We start from the raw sequence: 23,104 nt of genomic DNA, 5'->3' as shown, positions 1-23,104 counted from the left end.
CGAGGAGGTTTCAACCTCAATTTACCTGAACATGTCCTATACCACGTGAGTGGCAGGAATTTAATTGCCCTCTTTTCCCTGCTGGTTTCATCTTTTTGCATTGCTGCACTGTATTCCCTTTTCTTTTTCATATATACCGGGGAGTATTTGCGCTCCATACCCTGTCCTAATGATATACATACATACATATCTGAGAAAATTAGAAACATATTTATAAAGAAACAAACAGTATTGTTGCTGCAGTTAAATCTTTATTGATCAGAAAGTCTGTATGAATTGGTCATGAAACATACAGATCAGAAATCGCACTAGAGCAAAGGTTAAGGAAAGGTTACTTCATACATGCATCATATCACTAAATATGACACAGGTTCAACTTGTGTTAGCAACTAATCGATAAGCAGTTACAGGGTAAAGACAATTTATTTGATTTCCTCAGCCTTATTACACTCCGTTTGTTTACATTTCAATGACTTAGTTCCTTGTAAGACAGATTAAACATTTGTTACTGTAGTACACTGAAATGTTACATTTTCCAATTCTAAGCTTGAGGCGGAGGAACGGTAGGTAGGGTTGGTATAGCCGGAGTACACTCCATTTTCTTACATTTCAGTTCCTTAGTTCCTGGTAACACAGCAAATCCAAGGTCACACCCAAACATGGTGACACAGCCTTTGAAAGAATAGCTGCTTACTGAGCCATCTGCAAGACAAATGATAGGACATATGTTGGGTTAGCCAGCATTACACACACACCTCACACACAGCACTGTGCTTTTATATTAATATGAGCGTTGTGACATTGAGGGGGTAGCCAAGCTCTTAATAAAGGTCAAGACCTGTTTTGTTTGCCCCTGACCTGAAAAAAGGATCCAAGAAGAGTCAGCTCTTGAACCCAGTAACCAAGCATGCAGAACCTGTAAAATGCGGTAATAGATAATGTTTGTGTTTACCTTCCCAGGGATGCCAGCGAGTAAGGATTGCTAGCGGATGAGTTTCAAGGGGGGTTTTGCACAGAAATTGTTGTCAGAATGTACCTAGGTAGTTGGAGTCCGGGGTTGTCGGTCCCCCTAAAAATGTACCCGGGAATCATGCCATATTTTCGGATACATGTAGACACATTGTCCCGGCAATACCTCTCATTGAAAACACTTGCGCGACTCACCACTAATCCCTGCTTCAGCATAGTGCAGAAAGGTAAATGGGGAAAATGGATGAAAAGTGTCCCTGTAAATATAAGGGTCCCTAGGTTAAGGGGGATACCCTAGTTAATGCCTAAGTAGCCCAGAACCTATATTGGGGTTCACGGGAACTCCAACCATCCATAAGGTTGTGAGGGGACTCTCAGAGTCCATCTAAGTCTAATGATAGTGTGTGGGGAATAAGGGCATCTTTCTTTTCTATTCCCTATACCCAGAGACTTAGGAGAATATTAAAAGTATATTTTTATTAATAATGTAATAGTGCTGTTACAGTATGTACTGTTGTGCACTGTATATGAGCTGGCACTTTTGGAACCAAAGCCTACACAGACTGTCAGGGCTACCATTTCAAACAGCAACAAACATGCGGGGCAATCCGTCCCTCTCTCACTAGCAGCAACGTGTTTGGAAGAGAATCCCTTTGATACACAGGTTGTGCTTCAGAGTAGCGTGATGATGTCACCCAATGCGTTTTGTCAGCATCAGCTGACTACGTCAGGATTGCCCTGCATGTTTGTTGCTATTTGAAATGGACACTGAAGCTGTTGTTACTGGTGTCGGAGGACTACTGATTCCCACAGCGGTGTGTATGTACAGCAGGCAGGAGGCATCTGACGTTTAACCTGATCCGGAGGTTCCCTCTGCTGGCGGAGGGTATTTAAACAATATTGTAACAGATACAAAGATATCTGTATCTGTTACAATATGTGAATTTAATTTTTTGTCTTCTGGTAAGCGGGTATTGTTTTCCCCTCTACATTTTATTAATAAATTACATTGTTTTTGGTAATGCGCTAGGGCTGTGTGCGGGTTTATCAATTTGATATATATTGTTATATGTTCACACAGCTTGTAGTTTACAGTATGTACTTCTGCTGTTTTTATTGTAGTTTTTTTTTTTTTTTTTGCTATGTGCATTTCTATATTTATATTGTGTCTGTTTGTGGCGGTGTGTGTATGTGTGTGTCTGTGACGGTGTGTGTGTATGTGTCTGTGTGTCTAGGGGTGTGTGTCTGTGGACACAGGTGTTAGTGGGTGCAGGTGTGGGTGGGTGTGGATGCGTGACGATGTCTGTGGGTGAGTGCAGGTGTGTGTGGGTGTCTGCAGCTGCAGGTGTTTGCGGATGTGGGTGTCTGCAGTGTTCTGTGGGTGCGCGTGTCTGTGGGTGCGGGTAAGTGTGTGTGAGTCTGTGTGTTTTTCATTGTGTGTGTACTTTATGTGTGTTTCACAACAGTAGAACAGCTTTTGTTCTGTAGTTTAGACCATGCTATGGTTGCTATGACAGCTTCCCCGTGACATTGCGTACCCCAGCCATGATTAGGGCAATGCTAAAGCTGCCAGCATGAGGATGGCCTGCGAGGTGATTGTGTGCAGAGGCCTAGGGCCAGTACCTCATTCTTGCTCCTAACGCACACCCGGGGTGCTGGAGGCCCCGGGGGAACTGGTCACAGGCAGCGTCACTGTGCTCCCGGTGAGCCATTTTGCGCATGCGCGCGCATTGCCCCAGCATTTACCTGGCCCGCAAGTTCCAGCTGCAGGGCCTGCAAGGTACCTGTGTGCGGATGTGTAGGGGAGCAAAGGAATGGAAGCAGGCACACGGTCTTTCTAAAGGTGCAGTTTATTGTGCCACCAAAGGTCCAACATTTTGGCAATAGATTGCCTTTATCAAGGAGATAAAGGCAATCTATTGCCGAAACGTTGGACCTTTGGTGGCACAATAAACTGCACCTTTAGAAAGACCGTGTGAGGTCACGTGATGACAGAGAGGTGAATGGCTACTTAGTACCTGAGCTCCATTCCCACCGGCACTAGTTATTTAAATAACTACAGCAAAAACAGCGATTTAGAAAGCCTCGATAAGTGGGCGGTGAAAGCATTAATTGCCATGTTTTTTACTCGTCCAAAACACATCAATGGGTGTGACGCGATAAGCCCCTTATCGCCAGTTTTGCAATTTTTGCAATTCTGCAAGCCTCAATTAGGTTATTGAGGCTCTATAGTTTCAATTTACTCCCAAATTCCTCTCGCCAGTAAAAGTTGGCATGAAGCTGGTGAGATGGCGGCAAGAGAGGGACATAGAAACAAAATGCCCTTTTACTGCACCGGATTGATGCTGGGGGTCTACGGAGCTGATATACATGAATACATGAGACCCCTGGCATGAATCCTCTACCTCCAACAACCCCCCACCCCCACCCAACAAATACAGTAGAGTAATGGGTAAAATTACTATTATCCAGATATGGATAATAGCTAATTTGCCCATTCTAAATAAAACATTAGCCAGCCAGCATGAATAAAGTAAATAAAACTTAAACTTACCCATGCCATGATGAAGGGCGTCCTCATCACCATACTCCAGGTCCATGTCCTCCATTGGCATCAAGAGTACAAGAAAAAATACAATCTAATGGCCCCTAACCCATTTATCACCTTAGAGGTTAACAAACGCTTTAGTAATTAAGGGGTTAACCCACCCTCCCCCGCTACCTATGAGGACTAACCACCCAACCCGACACAAGTATCCACACCTTCTACCCATTGATTGGCACAGTGGTATATCATACCAATATAAAATGGGCATGATAAGCCACTATAGCAGACAATGGCCATCCTATTAAAAATATCATCAAGCACAACAGTACACAACAATTGAAGAAATAAATAAGCACGTAAACACCACAAGAACAAAAAAACTGTTACGCCTCAACAACACATCAATCAAATTATTCTAACACCAAAACTGCAAAAGAATAAAAATGATGTTATACCAAAATACTAGAATACAATGAAATAAACACTAACCAATCCTAAAATGTAATTAAAAGAAGCCATCCAAATACTAAACAATTTAGTGAAAACAATAAACAGAAATAGAAAAATAACAATCAATAAAAAACAAGCAGTTGACAAAAAATGCATTTATGAGTGAGCATCTCTACTCCATTATAGAAAGAAAATAGGTCTTTAGTGTCGTCAGTGACTATGTCATCCTTACCTGCCAGCTGTACCACTCCTATATAGTTCAGACATTGCAATTGATTTTCAATGCAGGCCACATTCTTAGTCGGCACACATTCATCTAAGGTGTTGGCTTTAAAACAGGATGGACATTGAAAGTTCGAAGCAGGTTTTGAATCTATTTGGGAATCTGGAAAAGAATAATAGAAAATGTTATAAAAAAAATAATTCACAAAGAACTAATACTTCCTCAGCTCTATAACAATAAGAGCAAATCCAACACAGTGAGAATAGGAATAACACGATACAATGTACTGTATACTTGGGCTTCTCAATTACTGGGGGATTTATATGTAGCTAAATTGTATCACGAAAATATACATTGTAACTTGAGTGGTTTTTGTATAGAATATCCCAGGTGCATACAGTATGTTTCCAAATGTACAAATAAAAGCAGAGCGGGAAAGAGCTCTGAGGAAAACATAACAAAAATGGTGATCAGTGGGACCTGACGTTTAAGGGTTTCTGTTACCTGTGGAACAATTGGGGCCTATTTGCTATTTGCATTATTGGCATAAAATGAATGCACTGAAATCTCGAATGTAATTGCGCGTGTGTGTGCGCCTATGTACAATACTAACTGTATTAAACGCAGTGTGACATATGCTTAAAAAATAACCTTAGTGAGATACATGGGTGCACCGGGATATTTGGGATATTTGGGTGTACAGCAAGGGAATGTGCTTATATTGTGCTTATATTGTTGGAATAGAATTGAGTTTCTATGTATGAACCAAAAATGTATGTGACACAGCACACGTGTTTCATTCATTATATACTGTAGGTTAATAGATTCTTATTACAGAATGTCTATTGCAAGTAGAATTACACCAATAGTTTCAATTTATGAACACTAGTTATCTATTCAAATAAATGCACATAATTCTGTTAACATAAATTGTATAAATCAGGCGTTCAACTTGACGCAATCTGTCAAAATGAATTCCAAACAATGAAACTCTGCATCACATGTATGATGTCCTATAAGGAACGTCATAGTTACGAGGCACGTTTTATGAGGGTTTGTAGTAATTTATAGAACAAAAATATTGATGCGCAATACAGATGAAAATATCATCTTAGTACAAACTGTAGGCCCCATGGAATTTAACATCTCTGCATATAGTAAGTACATACATGTAATTATTTGTTCAAATAGAGATGCACATTACTTTGTGCATTACAGTACTTGGAAAAGACAAATATACAGATGTACGCTGGCTGTTCCTTTGTAGGAGAAGATATTATGACCTTTGTAAAATCCGAGCTCTTAATGTGATGTCACCTAAAACCAAAAATGGGCGTTATTCCTGAGTTATCATGGTATCCTCAAAGATAATGGCACTGCTAAAACAGCAAATCTACATCTCATTAGCATAGGCTTAACATCACATTATTGTAGCATAACATTTAGTTATCGACCAATAATGTGATATTAAATGTGACCTAGCATTACCCCCATACAGACCCTGATATAGGTCTTTAAATTGAGTTGAGACAGAGAAATAATACCGGAAAATAACACTATGCTAATTAAATCATACCTAACTGTGACTTACTGTGCACCCATCCAAACACATCCAAGCCCTATGTCAGGTCCTGGATGTGAGCAACGCTAAGTTTATGTATGACATCACTGATGTCACATTAAGTCAATGTGTTAATCTTTACAGACCTTAGAGGATGTGCAATTCTACAATAAAGCCTCATTTGCATGTTATTACCCTTAGTACCTGTTCCAGTTAACGCTATGCTCATTACAGTAGAATACTTGATTTAACGCTATGTTACTGTTCTTTGAATATATAGTACTGTACATCATTGTCCAAAACGAAAACACGCAACATAACTGGGAAAAGTCATACATGAACTTCTCCTGTTCACTTCTCCGTCTTCGCTTTTTGAATTTAAACAACACATTTTCTTGAATATACATCCCTTATAATCAATGAGCCAACATAATTTTTACCTATTTTGATTTACCTGTGTTGACTTTTGACTTTAGCTGGGGTTACGTAGAGCAAAAAGAGATATGGGAAGAGTAAAGTAACATGTAAAATAGTGTGTCCGCCCTGTATTTATGGGCCGTACTATATGTAATCATGTGTCATGCGTCTCTCATTAACTGTTCTGGCTTATTGACTGAGAGAGTACCGCTCTGTAATAACTAGTCTGGAGTATTTTTCTTTACTATAAACTACAGTAAACTTGGGGGTGGGGGAGCAGGGGATACTCAGATATACAGCTCTATAAAGAGTTCTAGTGCTCATTAAAAGGTGTTACATTTTAGAGCGTATTAAGGACATTTCTTTTAAGGGTGATTAAGTTGCCCTACGACTTGGCACCTTTGGGTAAATCTTACCCCATTATCTTTATACAGAGACATTGTGAGGTCACTTTTTGACACCAATCAGGAAAACACTGTACTTTATGAAACCAAGATGTGCATTTTTAATTATTTTATATAGGTTCAAATTTTAATGAAAACAAACTAAAATATCCAGAAAACTAAGGGTCTTCTGCTGAATCCTCCGAAACGGCCAATAAGGTCATATTTGGCCCAAAATTCACATTTACGCCACTGGGGAATTAATTGCTGTTTTGCATTAGTGTGCATCAGGGAAAGGTGTATTTGCCCTATTCAACATTTTCCTGCAACAAAAGTTATGTTTCATTTATTGAAAATATTACATGGGGAATTTTAAGTTTCATGATCGTGTATAAGTTTATAAATCTATGTATACTTACTTTTATACTTATGATTCTCATTGCAGCAATCTGAGCTGTTACAGCATTGAGCCGTGACAGCGGCTTCCAACCCAGCTTGTGTTTTGATGCTGAGAAACTTTGTACACACTAGCCCTTTATAAAGTGGCGCTAGATAATCCTCACATCCTGATCGGATTGATAGGAGTGGTTTGCCTTCTAAAATAGACACAGAGGAAAACCCGTCAGTCACGATAACAAAAGAATCTTCAGGACACGGAGGAAAGTAACAGAATGTCGCAGTGGATGTATGTGATGGGCAATTAGTGGCTGTGACACAGGGGTATTACTACATTTCCCAATGGGTTCGTTCAGATTATTTCTGACTAAAAATTGTTTTTTTATGAAAATTGGTGTTATATGAAAATTGACCCGCACAGCCACGTCGGACAATATTGAATAAGACCCAAAAAGAGACACTGGAGAAAACAATCTATAGAGAATTAAAGAAGAAAGTGTGAGCAAAAGAAATAACAGAAGGAAAAGTCTATGACCCTATTCATTCAAGCAGTGTGATTTTGAGATTCTTGTGGGGTTAAATGTCATCTCACCATATTTATTAAAGTGATAAGTGTTATTTAGGAAAACAGATTGATTTGTTCTTGATACTAATATGCTAGGCAAATTTGCATTGAAATGTGAAAACTTGACATTTTACTGTAACTAGTGCTACTGTTATATAAGTAGAAGGGATATTCATTTAATAGGAAGGCTCCCTATCTTTCTTTATGAACACATTTATAGAACAAAGTGCATGAACAGGTATTAAGTAACAATATCTGTGCATACTGTACACAAGGATATAGAGAGAGAAAGGGGGAGCACAGGTTGAAGAATTTGGGGTGTCTGGAGTATCTAATTAGATATTTGTGGGTGTGTTTGAAAGATATAATAAATCACTTACACGGCCTTGTGTAAATGCTCTCACAGCAAGGTTTACTTGTCTTGGTGTTCCCTCGGTCGGTTGCCTTCTTCTTTTCAGGACTTGGTTTTCTTTCTGGATATCTTCAGCGGTCCTCGGCTTACAATGAGGATGTCTCCCTCGGAATCAATAGATTAAAACAATGTTTTAGAGGGTGATACAAGCAGTATTGATAAAATCCAATGATATATATATATCTTTATATTTATATAAGGCAGTAAATACTGCCAGTACTCACACGGGCTAGTGTGAGTACAATCCTAGGGGAAGGTATCTTTTTATCCAAAGTTGATCTTAGCACGTAATGATCTATAGATGTATTAGGGGTCTGGTATGTAATGATAAATATAAAAAATGATACTCACACGGCCTTGTGTGAGTGAATGCACATCAAGGTATCTTTATCTTGACAGTCCCCTTTTTCTTCTTTTCCGGTTCTTGCTCTTCTTCCTGATTTTCCTCGGTGGTCTTCAACTTCCAGTGTGGTAATCCCCCTCGGTGTGAACAAATAGGAAAACAATTGTTAGTGGGGAAACGTCAACATAAATCAGTGGCTACCCACTAGAAGAGCACGAGCAGATACGTCAAAACAGCAAAATGCTGCAGGCACTCACATGGGCAAGTGTGAGTGTAGTCCTAGGGGAAGGTATCTTTTTCTCTTTTGGTGTCTTTAAATCTGGTGCCCTGTAAGGGTAATGATGGTCTAATATATATAGGTATATAAGAATCAAATTCAAAATGATACTCACACGGCCTTGTGTGAGTAAATGCACATCAGGGTATCTTTGACTTCTTTGTGATACTGATAGTAATAATCTCCAAATGCCAGTGTAGGTAGAAAACCCCTCCCTGGTGTAGATGTAAAATTGAACACTATCGCGATTTTCGTGGGCTGCAACAAAATTTATTAAAGAACACTCTAAAAACGGAACATATTTAAAAACAATAGAAAAAATGCATAGAAAGAAAAAGCCAGCCGTCTGAAAGAAATTTGCTCGTGGGTCTCGTGGAGCGCAGCTAACTTGCTCCGCGTCCGGATATAGTGCCGCCTCCTCTCAGATCCACTCCTTGACGGTGGCTGTGCTGGGTCACAATTGCCTAGTGGTCAGAGCTCTGACCACTAGGCAATTGTGACCCAGCACAGCCACCGTCAAGGAGTGGATCTGAGAGGAGGCGGCACTATATCCGGACGCGGAGCAAGTTAGCTGCGCTCCACGAGACCCACGAGCAAATTTCTTTCAGACGGCTGGCTTTTTCTTTCTATGCATTTTTTCTATTGTTTTTAAATATGTTCCGTTTTTAGAGTGTTCTTTAATAAATTTTGTTGCAGCCCACGAAAATCGCGATAGTGTTCAATTTTACATCTACACCAGGGAGGGGTTTTCTACCTACACTGGCATTTGGAGATTATTACTATCAGTATCACAAAGAAGTCAAAGATACCCTGATGTGCATTTACTCACACAAGGCCGTGTGAGTATCATTTTGAATTTGATTCTTATATACCTATATATATTAGACCATCATTACCCTTACAGGGCACCAGATTTAAAGACACCAAAAGAGAAAAAGATACCTTCCCCTAGGACTACACTCACACTTGCCCGTGTGAGTGCCTGCAGCATTTTGCTGTTTTGACGTATCTGCTCGTGCTCTTCTAGTGGGTAGCCACTGATTTATGTTGACGTTTCCCCACTAACAATTGTTTTCCTATTTGTTCACACCGAGGGGGATTACCACACTGGAAGTTGAAGACCACCGAGGAAAATCAGGAAGAAGAGCAAGAACCGGAAAAGAAGAAAAAGGGGACTGTCAAGATAAAGATACCTTGATGTGCATTCACTCACACAAGGCCGTGTGAGTATCATTTTTTATATTTATCATTACATACCAGACCCCTAATACATCTATAGATCATTACGTGCTAAGATCAACTTTGGATAAAAAGATACCTTCCCCTAGGATTGTACTCACACTAGCCCGTGTGAGTACTGGCAGTATTTACTGCCTTATATAAATATAAAGATATATATATATCATTGGATTTTATCAATACTGCTTGTATCACCCTCTAAAACATTGTTTTAATCTATTGATTCCGAGGGAGACATCCTCATTGTAAGCCGAGGACCGCTGAAGATATCCAGAAAGAAAACCAAGTCCTGAAAAGAAGAAGGCAACCGACCGAGGGAACACCAAGACAAGTAAACCTTGCTGTGAGAGCATTTACACAAGGCCGTGTAAGTGATTTATTATATCTTTCAAACACACCCACAAATATCTAATTAGATACTCCAGACACCCCAAATTCTTCACTCTCTATATCCCTGTACTAATAAGGATCCTGGATAAGGACCCTATTGGGGTCTGAGCCATAGGACAAGAAGACGAACCAGAGGGGACCTTTGTTTATAAGGTTGTAAATTCCATTGTTACATTGACCCTGTTCTTAAGAACTTAATCAGGGAGCGCCCGGGCTTTTCTTTGTTTCATACTGTACACAACTCTTACTGCATGTTAAGATCTCACAATAAGCACTACACATTGTCCCTCATATGTGTGCGACTTGGTTGGAAATAAAACACAGAGGAAAAGAAAAGTAGCATTAAAGAAATGGTAAAATGAATAAACACCCCAAACTATTGGTTTATAGTGAATATCAAGGAAAAAGTGGAATAATTCTGTGGGGAAAGAATTTCACCACACTATACAGTATGTACCAAAGTAACAAAGTCTTATTTACTCTTTGCACAGGTGTGCATGCTGTAGTAGCATAGTCTTAAAGCCCATCTCGCATGTACAAGCTATTGCAAATCTCTGGTATTCTAGTACCTTCGAAAGGCAAGATTGGCTGCTTTTGTTCTGTTGGATCAGGACTCCCTATTTTAATTAGTTTAATTACCCTTTTCATGCACTTGCCTAGCTTTTCCATGTATTGTTTATCTAATCATGTAAATTACTGCAGACATTTTGCTGTAGGACAATTAGCCATAGCCATTTAGCAGTGGTCCTTTCAATGCCAGGAGATTTGGCCACCACAGGTAATGTATCTTCTAACCCCTTAACTAAAAACCTTCAATCTAAAAGCTTAACCATATCCCCTTAGCCAAAAACCCTACATTTTGCACCTTACCTTAAAAACTGAAAATGTAACTCCTTTTCTTAAAACCCATACATTTAATCCCGTGCCCTAAAAAACATAACGGTAACCCATAACCCTAACCCTAAAAAGTTCCAATCCAATCAACAAACAATCCAAATCCAAACAATCCAATGAAGCGGGTCCCAGGATAGAAGAAAATGATTTATTGATAAAATTTCATCCAACAAACGGAGGAGAGAAACCTCATCCTCATCCTCCGTTTGTTGGATGAAATGTTATCAATAAATCATTTTCTTCTTTCCTGGGACCTACTTCATTGGATTATGCGCCAGTTCTGTCTTATTCTACAGCTGATTGCATCTACTCGGTTGCACATCCTGCAGGAACTTGGATCAGTGCAGCATGTGAGTACTTTTCATTCTTTTGGAGGGGGACCGTCCTTATCGGAGGTGTCATGGGGTTTCATTGTCTGCCCCTACCTCAGGGATCATTTGGCCCCACAGAGATGGTTATTGAAGTGAAACTTCCTTAGTGGCACCTCATTCGTGATGGGGCAAAAAAGAATTGTGGAGACAGAAATGAAACGGATGTGACGTCAGTGCTGGCAGTTGAGGCCGGGCTGTGTTCTGGCTCAGCCCGACCCCAACACTGACATCACACCCGCTCCACAAATCAGAAGCGGCGGCGGCGGCGATAGCCGCCGGCGCCGCTCCTAATTGCCCCCCCCCCGAGTCCCCCCCCCGAGTCCCCCCCCCACACATCGTGACATATGCGGCGGCAATAGCCGCTCCTAACGGCCGCTGCCATGCCGCGCATGCGCAGTTGTGACGGCGCCACTGATTCCCCGCCCGTTCCCCGCCCATTGATATGCTGCGCATGCCCGGTAGTCATGGCGACGCTCGAGACGCCATGACTCTCCTCACAGGGACACTGAAGCCCACACTGCTCCCCGGGGCTCTATGCAGGCACTGATCTCCTGCGGCCTCTCCTCCCGGTGCATGCCCCGGCCGAGGCATACAACTGCTCCTGCTCCGGTAACGGGGGGGAGGAGGGGGGTGATGAGTGCGCTGTGTCCCCCACGTCCCCCACAGCACCATCAGAAGCCTCCGAGTCGGCTCCAGCTGACGATGACGCGCTTCTCCCTCTCCCCCCGCCGACACTGCCTCCATCTCCTCTGTGCCGCGATCTGGTAGGAATGGGGGGGGGGGGGAATGCTGAACGGGTCTGGGTGCAGGGAAAGGATAAGGGTGCTGGGGGGAGGACAAGTGTGCTGGGGGGAGGACAAGTGTGCTGGGGAGAGTCAGGAGAGAGGGGGGCAGGACACACACACACACACACATACATACACACTGACACATACACACATGCTGACTCACATACACACACACTGACTCACATACACACACACACATACACACTGACTGACACACACACACACTGACACACACCACCACACACTGACTGACCCCACCCACCCCCCCACACACTGACTGACCCACCCACCCCCCCCCACACACACTGACTGACCCACCCACCCCCCCCCACACACACTGACTGACCCACCCACCCCCCCCACACACACTGACTGACCCAACCCACACACTGACTCACCCACCCACCCCACCCCACAGACTGACTGAAACACACACTGACCCCCCCCCCACACACACTGACTCACCCCCCCCCCCCCCCACACACTGACTGACCCCCCCACCCACCCCCCCCACACTGACTGACCCAACCACACACTGACTGACCCCCCCCCCCACACACACTGACTGACCCCCCCCACACTGACTGACCCACCAACCCCCCCCCACACACTGACTGACCCCCCCCCACACACTGACTGACCCACCCCCCCCACACACTGACTGACCCACCCACCCCCACACACTGACTGACCCACCCCCCCCACACACTAACTGACCCACCCACACCCCCCCCACACACACTGACTGACCCCCCCACACCCCCCCCACACACTGACTGACCCACCCACACTCCCCCCCCCACACTGACTGACCCACACCCCCCCACTGACTGACTGACCCACCCACACCTCCCCGCACACTGACTGACTGACCCACCCACACCTCCCCGCACACTGACTGACTGACCCACCCACACCTCCCCGCACACTGACTGAATGACCCACCCACACCTCCCCGCATACTGACTGACTGACTGACCCACCCACACCTCCCCGCACACTGTCTGACTGACCCACCCACACCTCCCCGCACACTGACTGACTGACCCACCCACCCACACTTCCCCGCACACTGACTGACCCACCCACACCTCCCCGCACACTGACTGACTGACCCACCCACACCTCCCCGCACACTGACTGACTGACCCACCCCTCCCCGCACACTGACTGACTCACCCTCCCCGCACACTGACTGACTCACCCACACCCCCACGCACACTCTGACCCACCCACACTGACTGACACACACACTGACTTACACATACACACTGACACAAATACACATACACACACACACACACACACACACACACACACACACACACACACACTGACTGACACACACTGACTGACTGACTGACTGACTGACTGACTGACATACACACACACACACACTGACTGACTGACTGACTGACATACACACACACTGACACACATACACACAAGGAATTCACACTTAGTGCAAATAGCTAATACATGGGATGTGTGCCGAGCACGCGCATTCTAAGTCAAATTTATTTGCGTTTTGTAACTGAAATTGTATTTTGATTTTTAATTAAAACATCACCAACACAAATACAATTTCTGTGACAAAAGTCAAAGAAGTTTCACTTACTATGCGCGTGCTCAGCACACACAACTTTTTTCTTATTAGCCTGAGTCCATTTTCCACAATCCCATTGTGATCAAGCATTGGAGCGCAGTTGTCATTGCAAATTCATACATGGGAGAGTCAGACAGAATATCCAGAAGAGGCCCCAACAGACAGAGGAACAAAGAAAAGAAACCTTTTGAGGACTCTTTACTTACACAGGGCCGTGTGAGTATTATTTCTGTGCATTTATTCACCATCATCCACACTGCTTTGACTACACCAAGTAAGTGCATTGACTGTGGTTCATAAACCCTTCTGCACTACTGTGGTGTCAGGCAACCTGGGTACTTTGTTAGCTATTCTACCATTGTGACTATATTCCCTTACACCTCATGTGTTATTCTGCGCTCCCCTTGTTTTGTCTTTCTAACACATTCTACCGAGGATCATGGGAAGATCCTTTTAAGGTTTTGAGCTGCAGACACTGCACTCCAAAGTAGTGTGCCATCATTGGGGTGCATGCAGGGGCCCTCAATTATGGTAACATCAGTGCCTTGTCTATCTCTTTTCACCGGTTAGAGAGAGTGCCCTAGTATTTTTTCTATGACATACAGTATCTTATACACAATTTAAGACCTAGATATACCCCCTCTGATTTGTACTGTTTGCTTCACAATTATACCAGTATTAATTTATTTGATAGGAAATGATTATGCAAGAAGAACAATTCTTCTCTTTCAAATCCAAAGCAATTATGTTATCCTCTAATAAAGACTGTTCTGATCATATAACGAGTTAGTAATAGGGAAAGCTTCCCAATGTGCGTCTTTACCTAATATTCTCCACTATAACCAACATTGGCAAAAAGATTATGAGCACGTGTATTCTTAATCATTGTTTCAATTTTTTACTTCTCAATTCATTTTATGTAATCCACATTAAACAAGTGAGGAGAATAAATAAATCAATACTTACATTAAATAATTGTTTGTTGAGTATTAAACACCCAAAAGTTCCCCTCAAACCATAAGTACACCATTCATCTTTGCACCTAAAGGATCTCAATGGGTTTTAATTATTTAATGTTTTTTCCCCTTGTGAAATACCTGTTGCATTTAGTGATATGGAATATTAGATACTGTAAATACTGTATGTATTTTTGTAAAGATATTACTCACCGATGGTTAAGTTTTCTGAGTATGTTATACAAGACCCTTTACAATCAATAATGTTGTTTCCAGAACATATCGTGGTATTCAGATTCCAACATTGTTTGCATTTGATGCAATGAACTGCAAGAAAAGATAGAGATGGATAAAAATAGCGCAAGAAGGAGACTACATGGTGTACTGTACTTACTCATGTGCTGATCTTGATTAGACAGACTTGTGGGTATCATGCCACCCTGTGTAACATCAAAAGCGTCACATCATAAGTGTACATAAAAAGTGTCTACAAGGGTTAATTTTGGAGTTGAAATTGGAGGTGAAGATTGGAGGAAGATCTGGACTCTGCATTACAACTTTGCCACAGTGAGACATTGACTTTTAACATCTGTGATTTATTTGTACACTTTTATCCTCCAGTACCTTGGAACTCTCTCCTCCTGCATCTCACTATGCCCTTCCTATTTCTTTTTCTGTTTACTGTTTCCTCACTCCTTTGTGAGCATTTTTGTTGTCTACAACATCTCCACTTCCCACTGCACCATTATATATACACCTCTCTCCCAACAACTTCTTTATCCCTCAATAAAAAAACACCCACTCAAATCCTCTATTCACATACTCTATCTACTCCTTCCTGCTGCTGGTGATCTCCCCTAAACCTGAAGCCAGACATACACACCTGATCTCACTCATGCCTCCCTACACCCTCTTCCCCTGTAAATGGTGTTAACCTTTTCATTTAGCACTGACCTTCCTTAAATTTTACCCCACAAATCAAGCATCCCAATAGCCTGCATTCATGGCTTTTGTCCCACACTCAGTCACTTCTACCACCCATTGTGACCAAGCACTGCCATCTACAGTACTTATTCCCTCACCTACTGTCTCTGTAAGTTTCCCATTAAACCTCTTAGATTGTAAGCTCTTCGGGGCAGGGATTTCCTCTCCTATTGTCTGATTTTGCTGCACTTATTGTATAATTATAATTCCCTGTGAAGCGCTGAGTACACTTTTGGCGCTATATAATTAAAGACATTCTATACAATACCCTCTCTCCATGTAATTATAAATAATTTTGACACATATAATAGATAATGTTAAAATCCTGCATTTATATAATTGGACATGCAAAGTGCATTTCTCACATGCCAGAATGCTTTTATCTCCTGGGCCACAACAAATAATAACAATATTTACAAGTTGTCACAAAATGTTTGTTATGGTGGATTGAATATGGACTAGTGGTGAAGTTATTAAAGCTTAGGAAGGATGAGTTGGTAAAACATATTTCTTAAAGATCAACCGCTGACATTGATGGGGGTTTGTATCATATTCTCGCAACTGCAATTGTGGACCAGATATAGCACCACATTTGGCATGCAAAAAAATCCAGTTGAAATTGAATAGGTTTTTAGTTTCTTTGATTAATCTGGTGCTATTAAATTGCTCAGTTTTACAGGTGAAAGACCGTGCTACATTACACCCGGAGTCCCCAATTGTGTATGACTAGGGCAAGAATGAATTTCTCTAAATCAGCACATGCTATTACTGTATATTGAATGCACAATCCAATAACAAATCCTTAATTTGGCTACATTGTAAACATGTTGGTACAGTACATGAAAATTAAGAAACTGAATAAATCAGCTCACCTGTACTCATTAGAGCCACGAAGATAGAGAGAGTGCAAATGAAATACGTCATTTTGATAGAAGAAGTTCTTTGTGTTCTAGTGCCTTCTTCTTTTGGTTAGAGTAACACAAGCTCCGGTCCTGTTATTTATACCCATGTTACAGAGGATTACATAAGACATTTGAAACAAAGTTAGTTGACGTGGCAGGGATGTAAGGATTGAGAAAGTCAACAAAAGAATTGGACAAGACACTTGGCACACTGATAGTGACTGAAGATACAGTAGCTAATGTAAATCTCCTTTTCCTTATTATGCCAATATCATAACCCATGGGAACCATCATTTTAATTAAAGTGCTTCACTGGCAACAGGAAATAGATATTATCAAGTAACCTATAGAGCTGGCAAATTATTCAAGAACATACCAATTTTACGCAAATATAACATATATTTAATAGTTGAAAATTGAGCAAAAAATTATTTCTTTCACCTAACTTAAAAATTATCTTTGTAAAATAATTATTTACAAATAATGACCAATTAGATTAGATATGTTGTTTTTATTTTAATATGATTGATTAATGAGTTATGATAATATAATGTAAGTTTATGGATTTTATTCTTGTTGTAATAGTTGCTGTTTTTAGTATCCAAGTACAGTGGGTCTGTCGTGCGCATCGGTGTATTAACCAGGTCTATAAACTTCAGACACTAGAGCCATGCGAGGGAGTTGTGCCAGGCCACAGAGGTAACCGGTGCAGGGAGAGGGATATGATACTTCACCTGCTTTCCTCCGGTTTGGGGCCAACTCTCCTCGTTGGCTCATGCGTGCCGCCGTCAAGAGGTAACAGGAAACTAGAAGGAAACGGCGCTACTGCGCATGTCTGAAAAGAAGCTCCCAGGATAATCTTCACAAAACTTTATTGGACACACACAGGGCTACACCAGCATCTCCCCCTCTACGCGTTTCACCCTTTCACAGAGGGCTTCGTCTCGGAGACTCCGAGACGAAGCCCTCTGTGAAAGGGTGAAACGCGTAGAGGGGGAGATGCTGGTGTAGCCCTGTGTGTGTCCAATAAAGTTTTGTGAAGATTATCCTGGGAGCTTCTTTTCAGACATGCGCAGTAGCGCCGTTTCCTTCTAGTTTCCTGTTTTTAGTATCCACAAAGATTCTAATATGTTTACTAAATTTTCTATGGCAGCTAAATTATTGAATTTATAAAACCCATTTTTTAACAGTATTTTTTAATGTATCTTAATAAATATGTACAGTTTTTAAGAATGTGTTCTATAGCCAATCACTTGGATTAGACTCCTATTATGAATACTATAAACAACCACTAGGAGGAAATCAATATTATTGATCATTTATAGGAGGTACTTAATTGTTACCCCAATATATAAGACTTATACAGTAGCAACCAAGCAATGAAAGCGCCCCTGACGAAGAGGACAAGGTCCTTGAAACACGTAGGGCTGACATTGCTAAGGTTGCTGTTTGTGCTAAAAGTACTGAATTACTGAGAGTACGCGCGTCAGATAGCGCTCCCGTATGCCAAGTCTGGAGGGGGAGCAAGTGTCTGCCCAAAGTCCAACCCTCGATTAACGACACACACGCTGACGTCACGAGTCATCTGACGCGGAAGCGGATACACGCCGCCGATCGAGTGAAGGAGAGAAGGAAGAGACACTGAGCACCCCAACCAATGGACAAGTTGATTACTACTGTACAGTGATCATTAAAGTACCAAAGTACCTGTATCAACTTATTTTTTTTGAGTGTTTATAACCGTTTTTTATTCATCTTATAAACTGACTATACTACTCTATGGGCTTTGCGCTTTTATCTCTTTTTGTCTTTGTTTCTACAGTTTTTACCGGTCCTGAGGTTAGTTCCGGTTGTAAAGAAGCAGCATACCCATATTCAGCCTCAAATTGGACTCTATCTGGGAACACTTGATGTGACTATATATTTTTTATTTATTTATCATTTTTAACCATTTAAGTGCTATTTTCTTATTTGGAACAAGGAAAAACCCGGGCGCTCCCTGGGGAAATTCTAGAACAGGGGAAATATAGCAATGAGTATTACAACCTTATAAACAATGGTCCCCTCAGGTTCGTCTTCTCGTCCTATGGCTCTGACCCCAATAGAATCCTTATCCAGGATCCTTATTTGTACAGGGATATAGAGAAAAAAAGGGGGAGCACAGGTTGAAGAATTTGGGGTATGTATGGTATCTAAATAGATATTGGTGTGTGTGCTTGAAGGATATATCAAATCACTTACACGGCCTTGTGTAAATGCTCTCACAGCAAGGTATCGTTGCGGCTTTCTTGTCTTTCTGTTCCCTTGGTTCGTTTCTTTCTTCTTTTTAGGACTCGATTTTCTTCTTGGATTTCTTCAGCAGTCCTCAACTCCCAGTGAGGATGTCCCCCTCGGAGTGAACAGATTTAAAAACAATTGTTAGAGGAGAATACAGACGGTATTTTATAATATCCAATGTTTTAAACCCAAAAATATATATGTACAGAAGCAGCAAATGCTGCAAGCACTCACACGGGCAAGTGTGAGTGCAATCCTAGGGGAAGGTATCTTTTTATCCGATGAGGTCTTCACACATGGTGACCTATAAGGGTAATGAAAGTCTGGTATATAATGATAGATACTGATCAAATGATACTCACACGGCCTTGTGTGAGTAAATGCACATCAAGGTATCTTTAACTTGGATATTTTCTTTCTTCTTTTCAGGTCTTAATCTTCTTCCTGGTTTTCTTCCGCGGTCCTCAGCTCCCAGTGAGGATATCCCCCTCAGAGTGAACAGATTTAAAAACAATTGTTAGTGGAAAAATATAGACGGAATTCTGTGATGCCCAGTTGTAAAAAACCCAAGCAAATATAAAAGCAGCAAATGCTGCAAACACTCACACGGGCAAGTGTGAGTGCAATCCTAGGGGAAGGTATCTTTTTGTCTGATGGTGTCTTTACACCTGGTAACTCGTAAGGGTAGTGGTGGTCTGGTGTACAGTAATCTGTATATATTAAATAATACTCACACGGCCTTGTGTGAGTGAATGCACATCAAGGTGTCTTTAACTCCTTTGAAGTGATGGTGGTGCTAGATTCCAAGTGGGAAAGTATAAGCAGATGGCCCCTCCTTGGTGTAGATGTAAAATAGAACAATGTCACGGTTCTAGTAGACTACAAGTAATTTTATTGTTAAAAAACTCTAAAAACAAAACAAAAATAAAAATACAATGAAAATGCATAAAAAGAAATAGAGAAAAACAGCCCGTCGGTAGGATGTAACTTGTGGATCTCGTGGCACGCAGCTAACTTGCTCCGCGTCCGGATATAGTGCTGCTTCCTCTCTGATCCACTCCTTGACGGTAGCTTTGTTGGATCAAAATTGCTTAGTGGTGAGAGCAACGCGTTTCGACCCTTTCTGGTCTTCCTCAGGCTCCGTAGTTTGGGTTAAGGTTCGTGGCAAGTATTTATATGAATGTTAGCCAATCCCCATTCTACTTAAGCAATGTCCTCAGTTCATGTCGGTTGTTCAATTAGAGATGATGAGTGCTGAATACTGCACTCCGTTATCTACTTTGATATGACGCAGTAAATAAATATATAATTAAACGCATATACTGTTTAAAATCACGGACATTTAATACATATAGACTTAATCTTAAATGGAAATATAGTTAGTAGCTAACTTAAAAGACCTTTCATAACGTGCCCTACCTATAATGAGTGATAATGTGTGATATTTAATAATAAAACAAATAAATGTGTATAATTTATTAAGATACATGAATGATTATTCAATGCTAATTGTGCCAAGTGTGAGACTAGGATTAAATTGCGTGAATAATTAATGTGCATGTAATGTTTCAATGGTGATTTTGTAAATTAATGAATAAACAAATATTTATATATTTATACATTGTGATTCTTAAAAAACATATAAATATGACAGTGCAATTTAGTGTTTGTGCTCCCTGTTATATATAATCTAAGGTGTTAAATAATGTTTGTTGAATAAATGTGTGCATATTTGCACACTGAACTGTTATTATTATTAGTAATAAAAATTTGTATTCACATATAATAAAAGGTGATAATTCATATTAATATTGTAGCCTTCTGATATACAAAGTTTAGTACCATGGAGTGTACCAACTTTAAACAAATATCTTAAAAGAGTATCTTATATAAGTAAAAATACATTTATACATGCTTTAAACAAATATATTAAAAAAGTGTCTAATATAAATAAAAATATATTTTCATATACTTCTGTGTAATACATTCGTACTGTGCAATAGACTAAAGCACCGAATATTGTATTAAAATAACTTATGCAGTCTTTTATACTGCTACATGAAACCTTACGCATGTACTGTATTATATCATGTCATTTCACAGCAAAATAATGCATAAACTTAAAACATTCAGTTTTACAGTGCAGTTTCGGCTTATATATTTCAAATGAAATACTTTGGTTTAGTATCATAGGAGAGTCATATCTGCAAAAAGATCAGAAATGATAATGGTGAATTCACATGTGTGATATTCCATATTTACATAGCTTTCAAGAAAATGTTAAAATAGTGCAAAAAACACCATATTATGATTTTTGTTGTGCACTATGCATATTGTGTTAATAGGGATATATTAGGAGACGGGGGTGGGAAAGAAGGAGAAAAGGATGGAGGAAAGACGGAGAATACTGGAATTTATATTAAACGACCCCAGGTCTATGTCTATATTCAGACCTTTTGGGGTCAAAGTTTTTAGTTTATATATCCAGTATGTTTCTCTTTGACAGAGTTTCTTTAGTCTGTCTCCGCCTCTCCAATGGAGGTCCACCCTTTCTATTCCCTTGAATGTTAGGCCTTCTGGGTTTTCTTCATGGTGTAAACTGAAGTGTCTTGAGACGCTGTGTGTTAACACCTGCTTGCGAATGTTGCCCATGTGCTCCAAGATGCGTACCCTCAGTGGTCTTGAGGTACGTCCTACATATTGGAGACCACATGGGCAGGCAAGCAGGTAAACAACATAATCTGTGCGGCAACTAATTGCTTGTTTAATTTTAAATTCTTCTTTTGTTATATTGGAATTAAAAGCTGCCTTGTCGCCCTTCATTACCTGTTTACACGCCTTACAGCTGATGCAATTAAAAAAAACGATCGGGGGGGTAGCCAATTTTGACCCTTTTCTTTTATTTCTTTTCGGAATGTGCTTGGCGCTAATTGTGCTTTAATGCAAGGGGCCTTCCTGAAAATTACTTTTGGGATTGGTGGGATATGTCCCTTTAAAATGGGATCCATTTGTACGACGTGCCAATGTTTTTGTACGATCTTTTTGACTTTGGCAGCATCAGTACTGTAGGTGGTAATGAATGCTGTAGTAAAAGTGGTGTCAGTTCGTTTAATGGTTGGTTTTAACAGAGTCTCCCTTGGGATCAGGTTGATTTGATCAACTGCTTTATCTAACACTTGTTGTTCATAGCCTCTTTCCAAAAATCTATCTCGTAGTGTGTTTGACTGTTCTTTAAAGACCTCAATGTCAGAGCAATTCCTCTTAATCCTCCTAAATTGGTCGTGGGGGATGTTGCTAAGCCATCTTTGGTGATGGCAACTTGAAGTTAGTAGAAAATTGTTTGCATCCGTTTGTTTGAAATAGGTTTTTGTTTTGATTTCGCTATTTTCCACATAAATAGTGAGGTCTAAAAAGTTAATAGTGTTAAAACTATATTCTGAGGTGAATTCCAAATTTACTGTATTGTCGTTTATGTATCTAATGAACTCTTTCAGGTCCTCTTCGTTCCCTTTCCATATGAACAAGACGTTGTCTATGTAGTGATGCCATGAGACCAAGTTTGCACTGAAAGGATGGGTGGACCAAATGGTCCTTTCTTCCCAGTCTGCCATGAAAATGTTTGCAAAACTGGGTGCAAACTTGGTCCCCATCGCAGTGCCACATAGCTGGAGGAATATTTCGTCGTTGAACCAGAATACGTTGTGTTTCAAAATGAAGTTAATGCTGTCTAGTATAAAGGTTCGTTGTTCATCCCTGATTGTGGTATCTTTTGAGATGATGTTATCGATCGCCCTGATACCATCCGAGTGGTGTATGCACGTATATAGAGATTTAACATCACACGTGGCTAGCATAAAGCCATTGTATCACGTGTTATACTGTATGTAATAAAAGTATGTGTTGTGTTTTTCCCTTTCTGGGCATGCAATAAAGCGGGGATTGCAAGGGTATGAGTTTCAAGAGGGTTTTTTGTGGAGGAATCATTGACAGAATGTGCCTAGGAGGTTGGGATCCGGAGTTTTCAGTACCCAGATAAATTTACCCGGAAATCATGCCTGATTCTCAGATACATGTGGGCACATTGTCCCGGCAATACCTCCCCTTGAAAATGCAAGCATGACTCACCACTAGGGTACCTGCTTCAGCACAGCCC

The 23,104-nt window shown here is 40.9% G+C and overlaps 1 protein-coding gene across 1 annotated transcript; it reads right to left on the bottom strand.

The window, feature by feature from the left end:
• Nucleotides 1-231: 231 nt before the first annotated feature.
• LOC142497946 (uncharacterized) lies at nucleotides 232-16,795 on the bottom strand. Its single transcript, XM_075606419.1, has 5 exons — nucleotides 16,645-16,795; nucleotides 15,002-15,115; nucleotides 6,971-7,147; nucleotides 4,200-4,352; nucleotides 232-702 (listed from the first exon to the last, which is right to left on the bottom strand). Exons 1-5 carry the CDS (start codon nucleotides 16,694-16,696, stop codon nucleotides 542-544), a joined length of 657 nt encoding a protein of 218 aa, XP_075462534.1. The 5' UTR covers nucleotides 16,697-16,795; the 3' UTR covers nucleotides 232-541.
• Nucleotides 16,796-23,104: the final 6,309 nt, after the last annotated feature.

The sequence above is a fragment of the Ascaphus truei genome, chromosome 6, assembly GCF_040206685.1.
Source record: "Ascaphus truei isolate aAscTru1 chromosome 6, aAscTru1.hap1, whole genome shotgun sequence".
In the NCBI taxonomy this organism is placed as follows: Eukaryota; Metazoa; Chordata; class Amphibia; order Anura; family Ascaphidae; genus Ascaphus; species Ascaphus truei.
Note: the sequence above shows the minus strand (reverse complement) of the source record. Positions and strands in the feature narration are given on the sequence as shown.